At 32.3% G+C, this 22,691-nt stretch overlaps 3 protein-coding genes across 8 annotated transcripts; all 3 read right to left on the bottom strand.

Annotated features, from left to right (window-relative positions):
- Positions 1-248: 248 nt before the first annotated feature.
- Positions 249-1,300, bottom strand: LOC107926632 (galactinol--sucrose galactosyltransferase-like). Of its 2 annotated transcripts, none has more exons than XM_041117490.1 (3): positions 1,136-1,300; positions 681-1,018; positions 249-598 (listed from the first exon to the last, which is right to left on the bottom strand). In XM_041117490.1, the coding sequence occupies exons 1-3, from the start codon at positions 1,194-1,196 to the stop codon at positions 590-592; spliced, it is 408 nt and encodes a 135-aa protein (XP_040973424.1). In that variant the 5' UTR covers positions 1,197-1,300; the 3' UTR covers positions 249-589. The 2 variants fall into 2 exon arrangements, with proteins under 2 accessions (XP_040973424.1, XP_040973423.1); XM_041117489.1 differs by having other exon boundaries at positions 681-1,048; positions 1,136-1,295.
- Positions 1,301-6,453: 5,153 nt separating this feature from the next.
- On the bottom strand, positions 6,454-9,570 carry LOC107926633 (galactinol--sucrose galactosyltransferase). Of its 5 annotated transcripts, XM_041117487.1 has the most exons (3): positions 8,619-9,570; positions 8,224-8,379; positions 6,927-7,248 (listed from the first exon to the last, which is right to left on the bottom strand). In XM_041117487.1, exon 1 carries the CDS (start codon positions 9,444-9,446, stop codon positions 8,730-8,732), a length of 717 nt encoding a protein of 238 aa, XP_040973421.1. In that variant the 5' UTR covers positions 9,447-9,570; the 3' UTR covers positions 6,927-7,248; positions 8,224-8,379; positions 8,619-8,729. The 5 variants fall into 5 exon arrangements, with proteins under 5 accessions (XP_040973422.1, XP_040973421.1, XP_040973420.1 ...); XM_041117488.1 differs by lacking the exon at positions 6,927-7,248 and adding an exon at positions 6,454-6,607 and having other exon boundaries at positions 8,224-9,568; XM_041117486.1 differs by having other exon boundaries at positions 6,927-7,201; positions 8,224-9,570.
- Positions 9,571-13,101: 3,531 nt separating this feature from the next.
- LOC107926610 (UPF0426 protein At1g28150, chloroplastic) lies at positions 13,102-16,193 on the bottom strand. The gene is made up of 3 exons (XM_016857504.2): positions 15,921-16,193; positions 15,701-15,811; positions 13,102-13,414 (listed from the first exon to the last, which is right to left on the bottom strand). The coding sequence occupies exons 1-3, from the start codon at positions 15,960-15,962 to the stop codon at positions 13,238-13,240; spliced, it is 330 nt and encodes a 109-aa protein (XP_016712993.1). The 5' UTR covers positions 15,963-16,193; the 3' UTR covers positions 13,102-13,237.
- Positions 16,194-22,691: the final 6,498 nt, after the last annotated feature.

Below are 22,691 nucleotides of genomic sequence, written 5' to 3' on the forward strand. Positions count from 1 at the left end.
GCATTTAAAACATGCTCTGGTTTCTGGGTGCTTGAAAGTTAAAACAGGTATTCCACAATTGATAAGCTTGAAGAACTTAGCGGCCATGGAACGTGAACCGTGATCATCTGCTCTTCATAATTGAACTCGGTCAGTGTCTCATCAATTTTGCAGGCCATCGGCTTCTTTGAAGCGTACACCCTCATTTCTCCACTTCCTTTTACTCCAATCCTTACCAGATTTTCACCATCACCCAACACCATCGACTGAATTGCACCACCGCTATTAAGCATGTTCACAAGCCCGATGGGAGCAAAGTGGATGTTCTTTCTTGGTAATATTGTCATAGGGGAAACTGTAAGTAGCTCGTAATTGAACGGCTCAAGTGAAACCTCTACTTTATCTGATGGTTTCATCAGCATTAGCTCCCTTTTCTGGTACATGTATACAGCAAAGATGCTCACACCATCCACCGAAACAGGGTTCTTGCCATTGCTCCATTCCACGTCTTTAGGGCTTGCAAAACAGCCTACCCTGGCTGAAAACTGAGAGGCACTCTCATTCCTTCGAGATTCACGGGACCATCCACCCCCTTGACAGTTGAACAGTCCTAAAACTCCTGTAAACTGATGTCAATGCAAATGATTAATTGAACAAAATAAAAATTTACTTATAATTTAGTGATTACAGTAAAATCTTACTTTGTTGAGGTTCCAAATCTTGAGCATTGTTTTCCCATCATGCAAAGGGTCTTCAAATAGGCAATCTCTTGTTGGGAGAGCATAGTGTTGGCATCTTAAGATGGATCCATCAGGCAATGCAAGGCTCTTTAGCAACTTGAAATTGTGTTGTCCGACTGAGTCACTTATATAAATGGGTCCACCAGATATAGCTCGAGATGCAGCATGGAATTCAGCACATTGATGAGTTGATTGGAACATGTCCCAATCGGGTTGTATGAAATTGCCCATCCACAAGCTGTTGTAGGCACAGTGCACCATGTGGCAACCTTGAAGCCAATAGGTCCCATGTGGATCGCCTGAGGGGTCAGTGCACCAGAAATCATCACCTATGATAGCACAGAATGATATTATATTAAATCTAGACTTAATCCCATACTCTCTTTTTTTTCTTATTTTAGTTTTCAAGTACATACCAACACGACCAAGTGAAATGGCCTCTGTTCCAAGGAAAAAGAAGTCATTACAGTACTCCATGCTAGCGATAATGCCATTTCCTTTGAAATGTTTCCTGATAGAAGCAGTTAAAGCCTTGTAATAAGCTTTGGCCAGATCTACACGTCCGCCGTGTTAACATTAATGGGAGACAACATTAATGGCAAACAATACAAAGTGGTGCAAGTTTAGCACCCTAAAGTTGACTTTGAAAAAGTGGCATGGGATAATTTTTTTTTTGGTCCTTGAGATAATGGGCTATTTATTGTTTGGTCCTTAAATCTCAACTATAAATAGGCCTTCTCATTTCTCATTTCAATTCATCCCAACCAATCTTTCTCTCTTAGTTTTCTCTCTTCTCCCATTTGAGAATTCTTAAGGAATTCTATTTGTTTGTAATACTTTGGAGATAGTAAAGTTATCATCTGGTGTTAGTGCCCGAGGACGTAGGTATAATTTACCGAACCTCGTTAAATCTCTTGTGTTCTTTCTTGTCCTATTTTTCTTTCAATATTTGAGGGTATAATAGTAGTATTTAATTGTGCTATTAAATTACTATAGAAGGGATATTCTGTCTAAGGAAAGACTTGGTATTTAAGAGATCCATGTGATCCACCTCTCTTCCCTGGGAATTGAACTTTGTGTGATTTTTTAGTACAATAATTTACACGCTTCCGACCCTATTGGAACAACAAGTGGTATCAGAGCCGAAGGTTAATCGTAGTATGCTCTGTGGTTGCAGTTTGAACTGATCTTCCACATCAGAAAAGATTTCCTTAGGTATATTGAAAGATTATGGAGAAAACGGTCGGTGTAGGAGCTTCAACATCGTCCATGTGGACAAGACCGACAATTGCAAATGCAAGATTGGCCGTGGAGATCTTTGATGGCACGGGCCATTTTGGTATGTGGCAAAGTGAGGTTCTAGATGCCCTTTTTCAGCAGGGTCTAGACATTGCCATTGATGAAGAGAAACCAGATGATGTACAGGAGAAAGATTGGAAGGCGATCAATCGGTTGGCATGTGGCACAATTCGATCATGCCTTTCTCGAGAGCAGAGGTATGCTTTTTCAAAGGAGACTTCTGCAAATAAGTTGTGGGTGGCACTTGAAGAAAAATTTTTGAAGAAAAACAGTCAAAATAAGCTCCACTTGAAGAAAAGACTGTTTCGCTTCACATACGTCCCAAGTACCACAATGAATGATCACATCACCAAATTTAATCAGTTAGTCACTGATTTGCTGAATATGGATGAGACATTCAAAGATGAAGATTTGGCTTTAATGCTGTTGGGGTCACTTCCTGAGGAGTTTGAGTTCCTAGAAACTACTCTACTTTATGGCAGGAGTGATATATCTCTGAGCGAAGTCTGTGCGGCCTTATACAGTTATGAACAGAGAAAGAAGGACAAACAGAAAAACTCAATCAGAGATACAGAAGCTTTAGTAGTCCGAGGTCGTTCATACACTCGGAAGAAAACTCAAAAGGGGAGATCAAAGTCAAAGTCCAGACTCGGGAAAGATGAATGTGCTTTTTGTCATGAGAAAGGCCACTGGAAGAAAAATTGTCCAAAGCTGAAGAATAAGGGAAAAGCTGCTGTAGATGCTTGTGTTGCTAAGCATGATACTAGTGACTCTGAACTATCACTGGTTGCATCATCATCATCGTTCCATTCAGATGAGTGGATATTGGATTCGGGTTGTACCTATCATATGTCCCCTAACCGGGAGTGGTTCTCTGATTTAGTAGAACTAAATGGAGGAGTTGTTTATATGGGCAATGACAATGCCTGTAAAACTGTTGGGATAGGTTCAATCCAATTAAAGAATAAAGGTGGATCAACCAGAGTTCTGACTGATGTTCGGTACGTGCCCAGTTTGAAGAAAAATCTCATCTCATTGGGAGCCTTGGAATCCAATGGTTCAGTTGTTACTATGAGAGATGGGGTTTTGAAAGTGACATTTGGCGCACTTGTGATATTGAAGGGCATCAGGAAAAATAACTTGTATTACTACCAAGGTAGTACAGTTATTGGAGCAGTCGCTGCAGCTTCCGGTAACAAAGACTTGGACTCAATGCAGTTGTGGCATATGAAGTTGGGACATGCCAGCGAAAAATCCTTGCAAATTCTGGCAAAGCAAGGATTGTTGAAAGGTGCAAAGGCTTGCAAATTAAAATTTTGTGAGCACTGTGTTCTGGGAAAGCAAAAGAGAGTGAAATTCGGCACTGCTATCCATAATACAAAAGGTATTTTGGAATATATTCACTCAGATGTGTGGGGGCCTTCCAAAACACCTTCGTTAGAAAAACACTACTTTGTTACTTTTGTTGATGACTTTTCCAGAAGAGTTTGGGTGTATACCATGATCGAAAACCAGACTGGCAAGAAAATCAAGCGGCTTAGGACGGACAATGGAGGGGAATATAAAAGTGATCCGTTCTTCGATGTGTGCCAAGAGTATGGTATTGTTCGACACTTCACAGTTAGGGATACACCACAACAGAATGGAGTGGTAGAGCGTATGAATCGAACATTGCTGGAGAAAGTTCGATGTATGTTGTCCAATGCTGGGTTGGGCAAGCAATTTTGGGCTGAGGCTGTGACATACGCTGGCCATCTTGTTAATCGTTTGCCATCATCTGCATTAGAAAGAAAAACTCCTATGGAGGTATAGTCTGAAAAACCGGCTACAGATTATGATTCCTTACATGTGTTTGGAACCACTGCATATTACCATGTGAAGGAGTCAAAGTTAGATCCGAGGGCAAAGAAAGCTCTCTTTATGGGAATCACTTCTGGAGTGAAGGGATTTCGTCTTTGGTGCTTAAGCACAAAGAAAATTATCTGTAGCAGAGATGTTACCTTTGATGAATCTGCCACATTGAAAAAGGTAGCAGATAAAGATATTCAGACGAGCAATACTCCACAGCAGGTGGAGTGTACTCCAAAACAGGTGGAGTTTGAGCAGATGGGGATTTACCCAGTTAATAAGTCTAATTCTCCAGCCACAATGGAGGAATTAGAGGTTGAAGAGGTTCTGACCCAAGAACCACTAAGTACACCAGAACCAGTTGCAGTTGCAAGGCCACGGAGAGAAATTCGTAAACCTGCTCGATTTACTGATATGGTGGCCTACACCCTTCCCGTTGTTGATGATATTCCTATCACTTATCAAGAAGCAATGCAAAGCTTAGAAAGTGATAAATGAAAAAGCGCCATGGATGAAGAAATGCAGTCTCTCCGGAAGAACAATACTTGGGAGTTGGCGCAATTACCGAAAGGTAAAAGGGCAATCGGATGCAAGTGGGTATTCGCAAAGAAAGATGGATCTCCTAGCAAGAAGGATATTCGCTACAAGGCAAGATTGGTAGCTAAAGGCTACGCTCAGAAGGAGGGAATTGACTACAATGATGTATTTTCCCCTGTTGCGAAGCATTCCTCCATTAGAATTTTGTTGGCCTTGGTAGCACAGTTGAATTTGGAGCTAGCTCAACTTGATGTTAAGACAGCTTTCTTGCATGGTGAGTTAGAAGAGGAGATCTATATGACTCAGCCCGAAGGATACACAGATGCTGGTGGTAGAAATTGGGTTTGTAAGCTGAACAAATCGCTATATGGATTGAAGCAATCCCCGAGGCAGTGGTACAAGCGATTTGATAGCTTTATGAGAAGGCAGAAGTACACAAGAAGCAAATATGACAATTGTGTATATTTGCAGAAGCTGCATGACGGATCTTTCATTTATCTACTCTTGTATGTTGATGATATGTTAATCGCTTCGAAGAGCCAAAATGAGATAGATAAGCTGAAGGCTCAGTTGAATCAAGAGTTCGAGATGAAAGATCTAGGTGAGGCCAAGAAGATTCTCGGCATGGAGATAAGTAGAGATAGACCGAGAGGCAAGCTCTGTTTAAATCAGAAGCAATATCTGAAAAAGGTATTACAATGTTTTGGTGTAAATGAAAACACAAAACATGTAAGTACCCCACTTGCTTCTCATTTGAAACTTAGTGCTCAATTATCTCCGAAAACTGAAGAAGAAAGAGAATATATGGCGAAAGTCCCATATGCTAATGCAGTTGGGAGTTTGATGTATGCGATGGTGTGTACAAGGCCTGACATTTCACAAGCTGTTGGAGTTGTGAGCAGGTATATGCATGATCTTGGAAAAGGACATTGGCAAGCTGTGAAATGGATTCTACGGTATCTTCAAAAAACCGTAGATGTTGGTTTAATTTTTGAACAGGATGAAGCACTTGGTCAGTTTGTAGTTGGATATGTTGATTCCGACTTTGCTGGTGATTTAGATAAACGTCGTTCAACTACGGGGTATCTGTTTACTCTTGCGAAAGCCCCAGTGAGTTGGAAGTCTACCTTACAGTCTACAGTAGCTGTGTCTACTACAGAGGCAGAATATATGGCAGTTACAGAAGCTGTTAAGGAGGCTATTTGGCTTAATGGATTGTTGAAAGACTTAGGAGTTGTTCAAAGTCACATAAGTTTATATTGTGACAGTCAGAGCGCTATTCATTTAGCGAAAAATCAAGTCTATCATTCAAGAACCAAGCATATCGACGTAAGATATCACTTTGTGCGGGAAGTCTTTGAAAAAGGAAAAATTCTACTTCAGAAGATTCTGACAGCAGATAATCCCGCAGATATGATGACCAAGGTGGTAACAACAATCAAGTTTAATCATTGTTTGAACTTGATTAACATCCTGAGAATTTGAGCACCTTCAGGTGTATGGCGCTCGAGAGTGCATTTGTAGGCACTACAAAAGATAGCTTTATCGAATTTGGGGAGTTGAAGGAAGTGTGTGAAGATGTGATTATCCTAATCAAATCTTCAAGGTGGAGATTGTTAACATTAATGGGAGACAACATTAATGGCAAACAATACAAAGTGGTGCAAGTTTAGCACCCTAAAGTTGACTTTGAAAAAGTGGCATGGGATATTTTTTTTTGGTCCTTGAGATAATGGGCTATTTATTGTTTGGTCCTTAAACCTCAACTATAAATAGGCCTTCTCATTTCTCATTTCAATTCATCCCAACCAATCTTTCTCTCTTAGTTTTCTCTCTTCTCCCATTTGAGAATTCTTAAGGAATTCTATTTGTTTGTAATACTTTGGAGATAGTAAAGTTATCATCTGGTGTTAGTGCCCGAGGACGTAGGTATAATTTACCGAACCTCGTTAAATCTCTTGTGTTCTTTCTTGTCCTATTTTTCTTTCAATATTTGAGGGTATAATAGTAGTATTTAATTGTGCTATTAAATTACTATAGAAGGGATATTCTGTCTAAGGAAAGACTTGGTATTTAAGAGATCCATGTGATCCACCTCTCTTCCCTGGGAATTGAACTTTGTGTGATTTTTTAGTACAATAATTTACACGCTTCCGACCCTATTGGAACAACACGCCGAACTCCTCCGCCAGCATCTCAAGCAACTGAAATACAGCAAATTAGCTAAATAACATACGCAAAAGCTTGGTGAAAACTGGGGATTTGTTGTACTGTGCATTAGAAGCATTTAAAATGTTACAAAATAAAAAATACACTTGCTAAATTTAGTAAAACCAACAAAATCCGATTGGACAGTCCAATTAAATTAAAAATTGATCCATATATAATTTAAAATAAGATAAAAAAATCAATTGACTTGTGAATTAATATAAAATTAATTGATTAAATTAAAAATCAATTCAACTAGATTTTATAATTTTTTGATAGATTTTTTAATAATTAATTTAATTTAAACAGAATAAATCAACCAAATTCAATTCTAAATATATTTAAATATCCTACAAAAGGAGCTTGCCAAATTGCCACCGCTAGCTTTAGCTATGTGACGACGAGTTTTTATTGTAAAGCCTGATCCTTGAAATGACGATCCAAAATTTTATGCACGTCATGCCAAATACATTGTATTGGTACCCATCTCACCGCTGACAATTATACCATTTTATACCTCATTCACTCGCTCATCTAAACAGGGGACACGTGCCAAGGCACCTGAAAATGGTGCTGTCGTGTACTAAACCCTGCAATCACAATTAACCAATCTTTTTGCACCACAGCCTCTTCATTCCTACCATGCAAATGCTATCTGAATTACATAAATATTACATGCTGGTACATTTATTTATTAATGAGATAAATTTTAAAATTATACATAAAATTTTAATTTGATTTATTTCTTATAAATTATTAATATAATTATTAATGTAATAGAAGTTTATATATTGTATAAATAATAATTATATTTATTTAATATAAAAATAAATTGATGTCTTTATTTTTTAAAATGTGTATGATTAAATTAAAATTAAAGTTTCAAGCATACATTTGAACCATAATTAAAATTTTATGTATATAATTATATCAATTTAAAATTCATATATAACTACACATTAAATTAAAATATATGTATAATTTTAATATTTATCAATGATGTTTTACTTTCATACTCAACTCACTAATCAATCATTAGTGACGTTGGAGTCCTTAATCTATATATTTCTTTTTAGATTTTATAAAAATAGTTAAGATAATTTGTTCCTTATATTTTTATAATGTTATTAATACATTCATATAATTAATATTTCTAAAACCTTAATTTATATACTTTAATTTCTGACTAACTTTATCTGTTACTTCTATAACATCATTTAATTTAAATAATTAATATTGTTAATTATTTTAATTAAAATATCATGTTAATTTTTAAAAAAAATACTATTCCATAAAAAATTATTTTTTTATAAAAATTCAAATAAATATTTTAAGAAAAAATCATAATTAATATTTTTAATATTATTTTTATTATTATATCACTTTTAAATAAATATTTTAAAAAAATTAAAATCTCACGCTTGAGAATTTAATAAAAAAAAATCAACAATGGTAACAACAACTTTTAAATGAAGAAAGAATAATAAAATTTTTAAAAATAAAAGTAATAAAATTAAATTTCTAATTTACAAAAAAAGTAGAAATTTATTCAAATTTATAATAATCCTGGAATAAAAGAAGAAAATCTTAAAAGAGAGGTTGGAGAACTTACATGGATTACGTCAACCTTGACGCCATCAATCCCCACCGATTGAAGATGAGAATGAAGTCCTTCATACATCTCGTGGACTGCTTCCGGCGGGACCAAGCCTACCCCATTATTCACAATCTTGTCTACTGCTAAATCTTCCATTGTCATCTTCAACCCCTGCGACAATTTAGGAGTTACTACCTTCGCGGGTGGTATTCCTTGGACTTTCGGTCTTATCCCACCCCAATATCCACATAATGCATGCCACACATACACATATTCTATGGTCTTATATTCTTCTTTTAGGTCCCTAATAAAGGCACCCATCCCCTTCTTATTACCTAACTTAATACTTTCATACTCCCTAAACTTATAATTTTCTTCCATTTTTATGAGCCTACACGGCATTTGCTCACCAGCTGAAGTTCGATTCATGCCTTCTTTATCGCTGATGGGGTCATCGTCATGACAAATGGACTGCCACCCATCATCAATAAGGACCATCCCAGGAGGGCAACCACCTTCAGCTAGGCCTTCACCCCTTCCCAAACACCTTTAGGGTGTACATTAGGGTAAAAAGCATCCCAAGTGCACCAACCAAATTTGTCTACGACACCTGGTGGAGTTTTCTCGTCGAGAAGCTTGAAGGTCCCCAGATGGTGCCTGGCCACCTTCATGGCCTCTTTGACGAGTTTATACGGATCATCACCAACATGCATATACAGGCAACTCCGTAAAGTAGACCTAGACACCTGCGTGGACCCACTTTCCATGCAGATGTCTACATTGTCATCAATTCCTGGCTGGAGAGAAGCCCTGAAAGGGCCTTCAAGAAGTGGAAGGAGCAGAACGTAAGGACGTACAGACTCATCTTTGTCCAACATCATCATCTGAGTCTCATGCTCCAAGTCTTTTCCACTGTTTCCAACCCAGTGGGTGGTCCACCAGACTTTGAACCTGAATATGCTCATGAACCCTATGCAGTTGAGCTTGCCTATGGACACTACGTGTTGGCTTTTTGGTTCCTCAGTGTCGAATCCAACAAAGCATCCTACTGTGCCCTTGGATTTGTCTAGAGAAGAAAACGGTGATGGGGTGGCTACAATGTTTTGAGGGACATTGGAGAGAATTGGTTGGCCATTAGCAAGGAAATTTGTTCCTTTCAAGGTTATTGACATGAATACATGATCATCAGCTAGCCCTATTCCATCCAGGGCATTCTTGGTTATGCTTGGAGGAGCCATGGAATGATTGTGGTGATGTATGTCAAGGTTTGGTAGAGAAGGAGAGGTTGGCAAGGGAGACAAGGAAAATAATCTAGAATTTGAGTGAGAGCAATGCAGGGATACGCGGTGGTATTTATAGAGGCGTTTTAAGCTTTGTGTATACTGGAATGATTCCACAAACTAAAATATTTAAAGTTTCTCCAAGACTTTCTATACATTTTAATTTAACCTTTTTGATTTTCCTATTTAAAAATTTAACTCAGACATTTTGAAATTAAAAAAAACATATAGTAATAATATGAATTTAATGAAAAATTTTAATCATAATAAAATATTTAAAATAATTAATAATATTATAAAAGTTGATATATTAAATTATGTCAAAAATTTAAATATAAAAATCAAATTTCAAATTTGATAGTATAATTTAAGGATCAAAACTGAAATTTGACAATTGTTATTAATCTAGAAAATCAAAAGATTCTAACAGCCACGTGTTGCGTGAGATGGTCTATGGCATTCCTTTTATATACAGTATCAGATTGTTGTTACTAGATTTCTTTCCACGTGTAAAAGAATGTATGCATTTAACTTTTTATATTATCCATACTTTGTCTTTTTATATGATATCTATCCATATTTATTTTAAGTATTTTATGGCATTAGTGTCACGGTACTAACTTAAGGGTAATTTTATTTTTCTATAATAAATTAATAAAAAACTAATATTTGAATTAATTTCTTAATTATATTTTATAATTTAAATAAGTCATATTATTTTATATTAATTATTGTAATTAAAAATAAATTATTTAATAAATTAATTAAATATTAAACATATAAAATTACATAAAACGTATATAATATTAGAAGTTAGTGTAAAATAAAAGAATTAATTACTTATCATTGACATTGATCATTTTTGTTTTTATCTACTTTTTTAAAATTTTTATTAAAAAAATTGGTTTGGCCTTGAATAAGGCATTTTTGACCCGGGCCTAGTCCTGTTCGAATTCACTAAATGACAAAAAAATTTATTTTTTTAATATTATTTTTTTTTTGTTTTCTCTCTATTTTGCTACCATTTTACTATTATATTGTTACTATTTTATTGTTATCGTTTGGATATTGTATAAAACTTATTTTATTGTTAAATTTGTTATTATTTTAAAGACATTTTTTAAATTTTTTTATTATTTTAGAGACATTTGCTTGTTAAGTTACATATATCTTAGTATTATTTAAGTCTACATTTTTTTAAAATTTATTTTCAATTTGTTGGGAAATATTTATTTTGATGTTTTTAATATTTTTGATGTATTATGTATATTTAAAAATAATATAAAAAATTAATACGAGCTAGCTGAGTCAGGCCCGGCTTTTAACATTTTTATCCGGGTCCGGATTGGGCAAAATTTTTGGCTCATTTTTTGGGCTGGATCGGGCCCGAGCCTAATAAATAAGTCTAATTTTTTTATTGAGCCCGGCCCAGCCCATGAGCACCTCTATAATAGTAACCATGCTAATAGCTAGCAAGAAAATATGCCAAGCAAAAAATAAAATATTGTAAATTATGAAAAGTAAAAAAAAAAAACTACCAAGTAAAAAATATAATATATAGTAGTTAATAATAAAATTATACATATTTATTTTATCTATATTTTCCTTTTAATCATAAAAACAAAATATTTTTGTGAATAGAAAAAATTGTTATATAGGAAGTCGGTAATAATTCAAAAATATGGTTAGAGGAGAGCCATGGGAAGAATTTAGCCATGGATATCATGTTTTGGTAGAGAAGGAGACAAGGGCGAGCGGGTAAATACTAACAGTATGTTTGGTTGGGTTGAATGACTATTCCATTCTATTTCAAATGTTTGGTTTGTTTGGATCGGGTGGAGTTGTTTAACACTCTATTATAACTGGACTAGGAATAACCATTCCTTAGTCCCCTTCTCAATCCCAATTCAATGCTCTAACGATTAGGGAAAAAGCAATTATTTCATTTATACCCTCATTTATTCACGAGTTTCTTCCCTAATTAGCAAAAACTGAGATATTGAACCGAACTAAAAAATTTGATTAAACCAATTTTGAATTAGTCTAACCGTAGTTCTTAGAATGATAGGTTCAACTAATTCGCAGCAAATAAATCATTAAAAATATATAAAATTTGATTCAATTAGTTTTTTAGCTCGGTTCAACCAGTTTGTATTGGCTCTCGGGTCAATTTGACTTTTACCTCTCATAGGACTGATACCCTAGTTGGTTCTTGATCCAACCGGTCCGATCCAATCTAGATAACATTGAATTTTAGAATTTTTTTAAAAAATTATTTTTTATTTTTTATTTTTGACTTTAAAAGAGTTTTTTATTATTATTATTTATTTGTTAAAAATTATAATTTTTATGTTTTTTTTAAAAATAAGAAAATAAATAAATTTTAATTAAAAAAATACTTTTAAAGAGTATAGATCAAATTGACAAAATACTATAAATGTTGAAGGCTAAAAAAGTTTAAAATTTAAAAGAAAGACAAAAATAAAACAGTATACCCATGAACTGATACAGGCTAGTTGAAGTAGACTAAAAAATCAGTTGATTGACAATTGAATTTATTTTTATATTTTTTAATTTTTTTAATTTTTTTAATAATATATTTATTCTAAACCGGTCGAACAACTCATTTTGGAAACCAATTAGTTAGGCTAGTTCAAAATTGATTCAATTGTCAGTTCAATCAATTTTATAGCTTGATTCAACCAGTTCATACCAATTCGTAGGTCAATCGATTTTTATTTCTCACTAGAAAAATACCACAACTAGCTCCCAATCTAACTAGCCGATTCAGTCTAGTTTAAATAATATTGAATTTTGAAATTTTAGTTTATATTTTTAAGATCATTTTTATTTTTTATTTTTAAAGAGTTTTTTTTTGTTTATTTTTTTAGTTTTAAAGAAAGGATATTTTAATTTAATTTTTAAATAATTACAATTTTTTAACTTTTATGTTTTTTATTTAAAATATAAAAAAAAATATTTTTTACAATTTATGTACGGATAAAGACTAAATTGACCAAAAACTATAAATATTGAAGGCTAAAAAATTTAATTTACCTTTGTCAGTTAACTTTAATGGCAATATTAAATGGAAGATAAAAAATTTTAAATTAAAAAAATATAAAAACTCAATGTCTCAAGATTAAATTTTAAAATTTAAAATAATGTATATAAACTTTTTATATTGATAATATTTATAATAAATATCTAACTTCAAAATCAAGTTGGATTGGGCTAAAAAAAATTTACTCAAACCAACCTTCAAGAATGAATAACACCTATAAACAGTTCTACTATAATGTTTGAGCCACACTTTTTTGTTTGCCTAATAAAGAGATTTGTTAAATAATCTCTTTTATTCTTAATTAAATTAAAAATGTTATGTAATACTTAGATTGTGAAAGAAAAAACATCACTATTTTTTGTCTAAAACAAATCCAGGAGAATCAATTTTTTCTTAAGAGATCTTTTTTTATAAATATTTTATTTACTTTATAATTTTATGTTGTGTTTTCTTTTCCGAAATAAATATAAAACTTTAATTACTGAAGTCTTTTTCGAGATCTTTCACCATTTTGAAAAATAATAATAATAATTTTTTTTGGACTATAAATGTTTAGTATTTTTTTTGTTCTTATATATAAATCAGAATTGATACAAGTCAAATACACTATAATACCATAGATATAAGAAAGAAAAGAGTAAGGTTGCGGTATTATGGAACAACTTTGCAAACCAGGGATTAGATTTCAATCAATCTCAATTTGTTGAGGGGTGTCTTCTTCCTCCTGGAGTCCTTCAGAAATATCATCCTCACTGATGTTAGAGGCTTCCACAGTTCTAGCAACCCATTCCTTTAATGGCTCTTCATTCAAATCAAGCCTTAAAATCCCAGCAAACATCCCACCCATGAAGGCTACTGGCTCCTAAACAAGAAATCCATGGCATTAACACCGAGTTTGGATAATATAACCTACATTACATTTTAACATGAAACACAAAGTGAAAAAAGAAATCATCAACCAATGACCATTTCAGAAGTTCTTTTAGGACATGTTTAGACCATACAACCATGACAAGCTTCCACTTAAAACTTTATCGATCTACCATCCGGGCAAAAATCCACCCCATGCTGCTTTTTTGCCATCTCTATTTAAACCTTACACGCGAGGACTAAAGTCTAAACCAAAGACAGTCTGATCTCTCCAGTATGTGCGTGAGTGAGTGGGTGCTTCCTCAAGAGGACTAAATGCTAGGGCTAAGAAAAATCGAAAAATCAAAAACCAACCAGAATCGAAGTATATGAACAATTTATGGAATACAAGTTCAAAATCCATATTACCGAAACGAAAATTTATTTTTATTTAATTTATAATTATTTTAAATTTTTTACGATGTAAAAATAAACATTTTATATTAAAATAGTGAAAATATATCTATATAAAAAGTATTTTTTAGAAAATATTATATAAAAGTTATTGGTTATTTTTTATTTTTTTTAATTATTAAATAAACTTTGAAACTTTATCAAATAAGGTCCAAAAACCACAAAACAAAGTTTATTTAGTCAAAATAAATCCAATAACTCAACCAACTAAATTAGGTTGGCCGGGCAGATTGTAGTACACCATCGCTCTGTATTGGGACCATAGCCTCAACAACTCCATAGAAATGAAGTCTTCCAAAGTTTCCAAACATTCTCTCTTTTGTTTTTTTGTCCCATTCTAACATAGGTATCTTACCCTAATTTGCGTCTTACAAATTACATCTTCCTTTTGGCAATGTACAAAGCACATTATAATTTCATTCATGTTTCATAATATGTAAAACCCTCATTGTGCACCATGGCCAATTTTATCCTCTCTTTCTTTGCAGTAAACGACACAAGTAGAGAAAAAAGTACCCTTGTGTATTATTCTCCTCAAAAGTGAGGTATATACACAACTTACAGAGGTTAAATCCCTAAATATCAACTTTATAATCCTTATGTGGATCAGCCCAGGATTATTTACATAATTCTACAGATTTTGTTACACTCTCGCTTGAATTGGAGGATAGACGTTAATCATGCTCAGCTATTTACAAATATAATCAATTTGAACTCCTTTCTATGTTTTTGTTATGTCCCCTAATTGATATCCAATCTTGAAATAACTCAGGAACTAGCATTTTACATTTGATAAAAATCACGTTTGATCAGAATGAACAAGCAAGTTATTTGAATCCAGAGCATGCTAGCAGATTACTCTAGAGGCCTTTCATCATCAAAGTCAAACACTTCCAAAGCCTAAATCAAAGTGCAGACAACAGACCTAAATTGCTATGAAATGTAACAAAGATTACATAAGAAGACCAATATAAGGAACAAGAAATATTCCCTAACTCAAGATATCATTTGTCCTACAAAGGTTGGAAAGGAAGGTTGTAAAAATGAAGTAAGAATCCTCCGAATTAAAAGAAGGTTGGCAATTACTGAAAGTGGTGGTAAAAGTACCATGGAGGAAGTTGTACTAGGAGTCAAATTGAATTTTGTCCTTTCTACTAATAAATTGGGCAAATTAGTCTATAGGTTAGATCAAAGAACAAATTGATCCTTTCAATTAAAAATTTTATTCATTTGTACTGATAAAATCTAGTGTGGTTGACGGAATAGTTAGACAATAACACCTAATGTGCCATGTTTACTTCATGCTGATGTATAAAGATCAATTTTTATCCATAGATATGGATGGAGTTTTTAATAGAAAGACCAGTTTACTATTTGATCTAAGGACAAAATTGCCTATTTTCTAAGTAGAGAGACCAAAATGCAATTTGGCTCCTAGTAACCAAAGTAGTTCATCAATCATTTCCGCCATTTAAAATTGAAAAACACCTAGATATGTAACCTACATTTGATTATTGTTTTGCCCCTAATCTCTCACATAGTTTCCTTAAAACACTGGCAAGTTAGGATATCTCTCCATAGCCAATTTATTATCCAACTCGAATAAAACAGCAAATTGAGTTGGTTCTTTTAAGAGATTCAAAACCTCAAAATCCATTCCAATGAAAAGAAAAAAAAGAAGAAAGCACGCAGAGTAATTATCAGTTAATCCAGAATCAGGTCCAATTCCAAACATCGAGAATTACAAGAACACACCACATGGATGAACTGTAAACAAAAAGAAATTCTTAGGTAATTAAAAATGAAAAAGAATGTTTCAACGGACCTTAACAGCTTGATTAAGGATGGGCACTTGATTGGGATCGAAGAAAAAAGCTTTGATGACCCTCCGCTTGGAGAAATTTGAATTGAAATTCACGGAAAACGACGAAGGTTTCTTCCAAGTCCTCAGCCAAAACAAACAATAACAAATATACGATTAAGGTATGTCGAAAGTGGAAGGAAATGAGAATGGAAGCACAAGAAATGAAGAGGAGTTGGAGTACCAGAGCAGACCAGCAAGAGTTGGTCAGACAGACGACGCCCATGTTTCCTTTAGGACCAAATAGTTTTTTCTTTCTTTCTTTCTCTTTATCTCTTAGGTTTGTGTGATTTTATGCTTTTTATATAAATATAATTTCTTTTTAATTTTTTCTCATAAAAAATATCATATCATTTTATATATCATATAGGTTTTTTGTGGGTACAAATATATCATATATTCTTATATCAGTTGCTGGAAACATCTAATATGTTTGCAAATTAGGAAATTAGGAAGAATGAAAAATTAATGATGTAAAATCTTTTTCTAGAAACAATGTTTTTTCTTCAAATTAATTTTTCTTTAAAAAAAGTTTTTTTTTTGAGCAACAATTAGTAATATCTTATTTTAAATGGTTATATTTTGAGGATAGTCCCTATACTTATTGATTTGTGTGGATTTAGTCCCTCTACTTTTATTTACTTAAAATTAGTCCTATTTTTTGATTTGCTCATTAACTTTGTTAAAAAATTAGGTATAATCATAAATTTAGCTCCTCAACCTTTACAACGACTATTAATTTAACACATACTCTTAATTTTTGCTTTAATTATTAAAAAATTTTAAAAAATATATAGCAAAAGTTTAAGTTTTTCCCATATAAGACAAAAAATTAAAGATATATAAAAAAAATTACTATTAATCGATACTACTAGAGATTTTAACTTGTAATTTTTATTTAGCAACAATAAGTGTCGTGTATATTAAGTAAGTTACATAATAAATTTTTAAACTTAACCTCAACTTTCAAATAAGATTAAACTTTTGATTTAATCAAATTACATCTTTTAACTTTAATTATTAACAACTTAGCTCAATTAAAACAATATTGTTAAATTATTTTAACAAAATAATTGAATCCACATTCCTACTATGCATGTTTTTAACATGTAAACAAATTAATATCTACTTGAAATTTTAAATTGTTATACCCTTTTGCTACTTGGACATGTGTTGGCAAGATAGAAGGCGTTGACTTCCCTTTTGACTCCACCTAAGATAATATCTTGGTTGGCCACCCACCCATATTGAGGGAGAGGTATCCTTCTGATACTAAGAGTGTCCATTTTCAAGTGTGAATACTCCTCAAGTGTGAACATGCTCTCAATGTAATAAAGAGTTTTTTTAGGAATAACTATCTCGTATTGATTGAGTACATAACAAAATGGGCCACACGATATATGTCCTTCACACCTATGAATATCATGTATGCATTTGGTAGGACTAAATATTTATCCTGCCACATCATATCAGTGGACAATAGGACCTCTCTTATAAATACTCTTCCAACAATGAAGAAAAGATCAACCTTTTGAAACCCCAAAGTTACTTTGAATAGATCTTTTTACTCTCGTTCTCAGTCAACCTGCCCTCTTGTTCTTGTCCAGCTCTTCGCCTCTTTAGGTGAACTGACCTACATAGAGCTACCATTGTCTCCTCTCTTGTTGGACTTTGCATCAACAATTGGTACGATAAACATGGACCAAAAATGTCTCAGATTCAAAAAGATACAACTCTCAACTCTTCTAACATTGCCATGTTCGGTAATCTTAGCAACTCCTCTTAGGGAATGGCAAGGATCCTGCCAATATTGAGCTTCCTTCGAACCAAAAACTTCCTTCTAGCACTCAAATAACGAACCACCCAACTGTTACCCCTTTTAAAGCCTTCACATAACTCATGGCCTCCCTCAACATCCCCCTGTCCACTATTTTGTATCATCATGCCATTGCTACAAGCATGCCACCTGCTACCCCAAACACTCAGATATCGCCTGTAGCAGTACTATTTTAATTTTTCATAGTTGGGTGACAAAATTGAATAGTTGGGTGACCATTTTGTAACTTTTCATAATTGGGTGACCAAAAAAGAAAAAAAAACATAGTTGGAGACTACTAATGTAGTTTACCCTACTTTTTTTCATATTACCCAACTGTTTTAATTTTTAAAATACATAAATACCATATAATGCAACAAACCTTAGCATATTAAGCATTTTAATATGGATTAATATATCATTTGGTACTCAAGTTTGACTTTTAATGTGATACTTGTGTTATTTTTTAGTCCAATATTGCACTTGTATTTAATAAAAATTATATATTTTGGTACCCAAAGGTAATGGTGTTAAATTTCTAGTGTTTGATTTGAATTTTAAGGTTGATTTGATGAAAATTAACTGCTAATATTATTATATTTGAATTTTTCATGATTTTGTTAATAGAAATTTAATGTTAACTATGAATTTATTAAATTTTTTGTTTAATTTGTCAAATAAGTCCGATAGGTGTGATTTAATTAGGGTTTTAGGGTTGATTTGATTAAAGTTAATTGTTAATAGTATTAGCTAATTATGAATTTCTATCAAATCAAATTTAAAACATGAATTAAACACTAAAAAGTTATCGTTGTTATCTTCAGGCAAGCTTGATTAAAGCTTATTGAATTTGAGCAAAATGTTGATGAATCTTATATTTACAAACGTATTGTGGGTGGAAAGATAGTTTTTTTTTCTTTATGTCGATGACATTCTACTCATTTGGAATGATGTAGAGATGTTCTCATTAGTTAAATTATGGTTAACCCAACTGTTTAGTATTAAGGATTTGGGTAAAACCAACTGTATTTTAGGAATTTGAATACTTAAGGATCGAAAGAACAAAGCAATACATTTATCGCAAGTTTCATACATAGACAAGATATTAGAACAATTTGCTATTGTCAATTTTAAGAAGGGTTGTTGGAATGCCACTACGCCCTGTGGTACAATGGAAAAAAATTCTAATGATCAACAACATGGATCCAAGTATGATGGACGAATTGGGTTGAAACAAAGTTGAAGATATACTTTTTCGATCTGATCCCCTACGCAATGCTGATCCCAAGCCGCAACAAAACTGTCTCGGCCTCTACGTAGTCCACCTAGTCAAAAAAACGAACAACAAAAACTCTTTTGAACCTTTTAGAGAGAATAATTAAAAATTAGTTGCTAGACCCTCTTTTTCTTTTTCTTTTTCTTTGACAGCATACACATTATATAGGATATTATTCATTTTCTTCAATATCACATAATAAAAAACAAAATTATTCTTTTTTCCTTTTTAGAGAAAGATATGGAAAATATTAAATTATTATTTTTCTAATAGAATATTAACTTCTATATTTTTTATTTTTGATCGAAATTATTATAACTATTTATTTTAATAATTTCAATAAACTATATTCAATTAATATTTTAAATGAATCAAATTCATATATTAATTTTAATTATGTTCTCTATTTTTGTACAACAAGTTTGTATATATAATGTGTTTAATATTTAACTGTCAAATTAAATTAATTCAATAATTAATTTAATTCATGTGACAACTAAACACAATACCAACTATGTTTCGATTCTGTTCGCTTCAACAATAGGGTGTGACCCTATAGGCTCTTATAATGCTAGTAGTAATACTAAAACATTTTTAATGTTATAAGCAATGAGTGGCATCTAGCAATGCATCATTACTACACAAGTTACAAGAAGTCGTGATTCAATAGAACCTTTCTATGATAAATTTTTCGTTTATTATATCTTTTTATCCTTTATATCTAGATTGGGCACAAATCATGAAATAGTCACACTTGTATAGTCCGATCTCATATTTCTTGTTATTCTGAGTAGACTACAATAAACAAATAAGTGTGGTATCGCATATCAACTTATTTGAGTATGACCATTCATTTCTAGTCTATCTCCATCAAGTAGCTTAAGATATTGCTCTCATTATGTAGGAGAGACAAATCCCATCTTCGTCAATCATATCTCACTGCATAGATTATGACATACCTAACATTAGTCTTTATAGTACAACATGTTACAGTAGATGTTTGGTTCTAACAAAATATACGACTCACGATACTGGGATAATGATGATCTCAAGTCTGAGGATAATATACATAGTTATCACTTTGAGTAATGTTGTCATTATTACATACTAATCCAAGAAACATACTCATAGTAGGTCAGTCCAGTATGTTGTTCTCTACTCATGTATTGATTTTGACATTCCTATGTCAATGACAACACTTTGTCATCAATCAACTACACATTAGTCTCAATGTATTATTATTGCCCAAGCCCACAATAATACTTGACTAAGGACCTTTTAAGAATAATCATATTATTATCAAGAATTTATTATTAATCATTTATTTACACACACAGAAAAATAAACTGAAATAAAAATGGCAACGTTTTATGTTAACAAACAAGGTAAAACAAGTATGTGATTACAATTATCTCATGATTGATCTTTGGACATACTCTAACATATGCACCTTCTATATCAGGCTTCCATCCCTCTTGGGAGGATTACTTTATGACAGTAAAAAAAAAAAAGAGCATATGAGAAAGGTTCCTTATGTTTTGGCAATAGGAAGTCTCATGTATGTTATATTATGCACACATCTAGATATTTATTTTGAAGTAGGTTTCATAGGTTGATATCAGGCGAATCTTGGTTCAAGACATTGATAGACAGTTAAACATAAACTCTAGTATTTATAGAGAATAAGAGATTATATGCTTATATATTTTGAAGAAGATTTAACTCCTATTAGATATACAGATTTTGACTACCAAACGTATAAGCATTCAAGGAAATTGACATCAAACTGTGTTTTTGTCATAGGCGGTGGAGTCATACTATGGAGAAGTGTCAAGTAGAGTTGTAATATTGATTCCATGATGGAGGTCAAATATGAGGCTGCTTCTGAGGCTACAAAAGAAGCAGTTTGGCTTTGAAAGTTCTTAACAGATCTCAAAGTTATAACTAATATGGAAAAAGCTATCACACTATATTGCAATAACAATGTGACAATAGATAACATCAAGGAAACCAAAAATCATAAACAGACAAAACACATTGATCAAAAATATCACATTATATAAGAGACAATGACAGAAAAAATAGTGAATGTAGTCAAAGTCACATCTAAAAGAAACCTTGTGGATTCATTTACCAAGACTTTAGTGGTTAAGAATTTTGAGAAACATGTAAAGAGTATGAGTAAGTAAAATGTAGCTCACCTACTTCACTAGGGCAAGTGGAAAACTGTTAGGATATAGTGCTCTTAATGTAGTTATTTTGTCATGAATGCTTGTAATTTTTTGAACAATTTGGTTTATAAAATTCCACCATTTATATTATTATCTTTTGTATATTTCCTCAATGGTTTTTGCACGAAAAGCAAAATGTATAAGCAAATATTAGGTCACTGAATACTTAACGTTTAACTAATATTAAGTTACATAATATGGTCGGATCATGATGCAAGAAGACAACTTATATTAGTAGATAATTTATATGGTCCATAATCTTAAAATCAAAAAACAAATTGATTCAAATGACTATTATGTCGTCCATCAAATCCAATTAAAGGGATACCTTGTATTAGGTATTGGAGCGGATGACTCTTAGAAAAATAGGCACAGGTGTGATTGTCTGGGCTAACAATACATAAAATAAGACCCAATTTGAATATATACTAGATTTGTTTAGGGATTTATTAACTTGTGACAATCATATTATGACTTACAGTAATTGATTATGTGTATGCAACTCATATACTTTGATACATTGAAAGTCTAAGTTCAATTGGTAATAAAGCTAAAAGCTAGCATGTTAGGCATACAACTTATATATGGCATATATTTACTTACAATAGTGGAAGTCATAGCCCAATAAGGGGAAAAAAATATCCTCTCATAGATATTGCATGGTTGATATGGAAAAGTAACGTGGCCACGGATCATTTTTCTAGGACGAATGATTTATTTACTGTGTATTAGTAATTGACTTTTTTATGAAGGAAGATGTAGTGGTTACTATGAGATAAAATAAAATCATATTGGGATAACAAATTTAACCTAAAAAGATTAAGGATATCCTATAAGGGCAACACACATATGACAAGGTCATTGGACAAACATATATTAAGTTGCTTTCATAATAATATATAATAAGAGAAAGTTTAGTTATGGTAGTTTTATGACTCCATGACTAACTAAAATTGTAATTAATAGACGAAGAGTCGAAACTTAATTATCCTTACTTTAGAATTCATATAGAGTCTTGGGGTTAGACTTAGGATTAGAATTATGCTATAGGTTTAGAATTAGTTTTAGAGCTAGGCTTAAGATTATGTTAAACTTAGCACTACTCTTAGAACTAGGTTTAGGATTAGACATAAAACTAGAATTAGACTTAAGTTTAAAACTTAGGATTAGACTTAAGTTAAGAGCTTAGGTTGGATTTAGTCAAACTTTGGACTTAAAACTCATTAAATTGGTATCTTACATTAACATGCTATATCTTTAGATACCTTTTCCATGACATAATTTGTGCTTTTATTTGAAATTTGTTGTGTAGTAATATGTCATGATCACCTCCCTCATGTCACACTCATTGGTATCCATTGTATTATTACATTGCTATATTATTGAATGAAAGCCTTTGTCATGCCGTGTGCTAATATCTCTTTTGCTATTCCTATTAAAATCTATGGCTACCAACTTACCCATGTGCCCAACATATTTTCTCATTTTAAATTTCTAATAGGGAAAAGTCCAAAATACCCGTTTAATAAACCTCACATTCAATTTATCACTAAAATTCTTTTTATGCAAAAATTATGCTTTAGTCCCTATACTTTTATCTTTCATTCAATTTAGTCTATTCTTTGATTCTCA

Source organism: Gossypium hirsutum, chromosome A07 (assembly GCF_007990345.1).
Source record: "Gossypium hirsutum isolate 1008001.06 chromosome A07, Gossypium_hirsutum_v2.1, whole genome shotgun sequence".
Taxonomy (NCBI): Eukaryota; Viridiplantae; Streptophyta; class Magnoliopsida; order Malvales; family Malvaceae; genus Gossypium; species Gossypium hirsutum.

Bases quoted from the DNA above. Each gene is read 5' to 3' on its own strand.
- LOC107926633 (XM_041117487.1), bottom strand. From the start codon at position 9,446: ATGGCTCCTCCAAGCATAACCAAGAATGCCCTGGATGGAATAGGGCTA.
- LOC107926632 (XM_041117489.1), bottom strand. From the start codon at position 1,196: ATGGAGTACTGTAATGACTTCTTTTTCCTTGGAACAGAGGCCATTTCA. The intron at 1,049-1,135 runs GTATGTACTTGA...GTGCTATCATAG, and splicing joins CATTTCACTTGGTCGTGTTG to GTGATGATTTCTGGTGCACT.
- LOC107926610 (XM_016857504.2), bottom strand. From the start codon at position 15,962: ATGGGCGTCGTCTGTCTGACCAACTCTTGCTGGTCTGCTCTG. The intron at 15,812-15,920 runs GTACTCCAACTC...AGGACTTGGAAG, and splicing joins ACTCTTGCTGGTCTGCTCTG to AAACCTTCGTCGTTTTCCGT. The intron at 13,415-15,700 runs GTCCGTTGAAAC...TTTCTTGTTTAG, and splicing joins TCCTTAATCAAGCTGTTAAG to GAGCCAGTAGCCTTCATGGG.